The sequence below is a fragment of the Morone saxatilis genome, unplaced genomic scaffold (genome assembly GCF_004916995.1).
Source record: "Morone saxatilis isolate NCDOM2014 unplaced genomic scaffold, NCSU_SB_2.0 Contig8, whole genome shotgun sequence".
Taxonomy (NCBI): Eukaryota; Metazoa; Chordata; class Actinopteri; family Moronidae; genus Morone; species Morone saxatilis.
Genome location: NW_023340257.1, coordinates 11,884,199 through 11,886,426, shown reverse-complemented (window position 1 = coordinate 11,886,426; position 2,228 = coordinate 11,884,199). Strand labels below are relative to the sequence as shown.

At 38.3% G+C, this 2,228-nt stretch overlaps 1 protein-coding gene across 1 annotated transcript in view; it reads right to left on the bottom strand.

The window, feature by feature from the left end:
* Positions 1 to 1,457: 1,457 nt before the first annotated feature.
* The window catches only part of LOC118342019, a 3,055-nt gene continuing 2,284 nt past the window's right edge, over positions 1,458 to 2,228 (bottom strand). The window contains exons 5-7 of the mRNA XM_035680447.1: positions 1,812 to 2,215; positions 1,669 to 1,710; positions 1,458 to 1,579 (exon numbers count right to left, since the gene is read on the bottom strand). Of these exons, the coding sequence (XP_035536340.1) occupies positions 1,569 to 1,579; positions 1,669 to 1,710; positions 1,812 to 2,215 (457 nt within the window). The 3' untranslated portion in view covers positions 1,458 to 1,568. The remainder of the gene's footprint in view (positions 1,580 to 1,668; positions 1,711 to 1,811; positions 2,216 to 2,228) is intronic.

Genomic DNA, 2,228 nt, shown 5'->3' with positions numbered 1-2,228 from the left:
ACCTCTTGGCCAACCAGCCGGAAACCTGCGGACCCCACTCCTTAAGGCCACCCCTACGCGGCTTACTAAAATAGCCGCTTCCTCCCAAGGATTTGGTCGTGCCCCGCTGGTTAGTCTATTTAACCACTCTGTTGTCCCTTGGTTTACTCTGTGTGGACTTTTCAATTTTGGGTTTTATTTTTTTTGGCTTTCCCCCGACATATTTTCCTTCCATTTGTAGGGAAAAAGTTTTTCAGTTTTGATGTGTTCAATTATACAACAAACTGTTGTGACAGTGTGATTTAAAATTCTAAAAGAAGTATTCATATTTTTTGATCGCCATTGGTCAGCTACACTGTTCAAATGCATAATATTCATTGGCTATAGCTGGTTAAAGAAGTTTCTGTATACTTTTGGCAATTGGCACGCAGTGATAGCACTGTATGTGTTGAAATTGTTAGGCATATTTGTGTTAATACTTTGTTGCACTATTTTTCACTTTGCTGACAAAATAACTTTGTGGTCCTACTAGCAGTTACTTGTGCATTTTGTGCATATGTGATTTTAAAAATGATAAATGTGTAATGTGTTGGCCCAAAAGCTGTGTTGGTCATTACATTTATACAATAAAGTATTTAAAAAAAAACATCCGATTTGGAGTTTTTTTTATATTTTCAGCCAACTTGTAATTTTAGTTATATTAAACAAACCAAAATTTCATTTTAAGGTTACTACAAAAAGTAAGTTACACTAAACCATAGCAGGGGGAAACACCTGGAGAGTGCTAGTGTGGCGCATCAAGCAGAAGTAAGACTTATAACTTAAATACAGAATAACCAAGGAGAGCCCATTGTACCCACAAAAGAAATAAATAAATCAGGCAATTTTATAAAGACATTTCAGGACTAACTTTAGGACAGCAGGAGCACCGTCTGGCTCTGTATTCGGATGAAATCTATCTGAAAAATGTATCTCCGCCCTTTTGGGTATGATGATATTATCCTCCAATAAGTAATAGACCAGACCCACAGACCAAATATATGCATTATAGTATTACAATTTTCAGGACTCAGCGCTGCAGCACTCTCCGAGGGGCTGATGATGCTGGTAGCAGCTAGAAGCTTTCCACACTGCTCTCTCTCAAGCCTTCATTAAGAACATGAACTCTTTCTCTTATCTCTCACACATACATAAACAATGCATCCTTCACATATTGGTGAGTTTTAACAAAATGTGTAGGTCTATACAAAGTCTTTTTTTACCTAGTGTTTGGCTGCACTATGTAGAGAAAGAAGACACAGTTCCTGAATATAACCTATTTCCTTACGCTTTAAGCACTTACCAGCTGAGCTGACCACTGAATGCGCTTGATTAATATATATAAACCAAAATAAGAGAATGTATAGATGAAATTGTTTATTAGATGAATGATAATGAACATGAAGCATCTGCATTACATTACTTACAATAGTATATATGGTTTTACAGGAAAGGAAAGCTAAGCAGTCAAAGTTAATGTATTTAAAGATAATTCATATCAAAATGAATAGTGGAAGGATTTCCAGTGTTTCCAGAATGCCACACAGTCTTTATGTAAGATCTGCAGAGATATAAGAGACAAAACACATAGTGAAAGTTCAATTCAGCTTCTGTCAATATAGAAACATAAACAGTTTTCGGGTTAGATACCTCCACTATGGTCATCATCACTGCCAGACCTTTCATTCATAGCTGGAAATGATAAAATAAAGATCTAATTTAATAATTTATCTTATTATATTTATAAACTTAATCTTATGGCAGATTGGGCCTTAAATTAAACAACAGCTTACCTTGGCAGATGAAAGGTAGCTTCTCGTGGCAGCAGGCGTCCAGCCACTTGAATTCTTGTGACCCTTTAACCCAGATGATCTTTCCACAGTGGTTGTTTAAGCGGTCATGAGGAAAATTGCTGCTCCACTGCTCAGGTTTTTGAACTTGTGGCCCTGAAGTCCACCTCCAGGGGACGTCTTTGCCAAAGATGGACCGCTCCAAGCCGATCCACGCCCCATTCTGCATGCTGTCTGTCTTGTCTATGAGGAGAGATTTCACTGCGTTCTGCACTGTCTGGTTGGTGATATGAACCAGGGAGGAATTTTCCCCTTCGTCCTGACAGTACTCCAGGGCATCAATCCAGCTTTTGGCTTCCTGGTAGAACCTGAGACCTTCATCACCACCTTGCAAAAAAAGGTTGACACTGACAGTTTGTG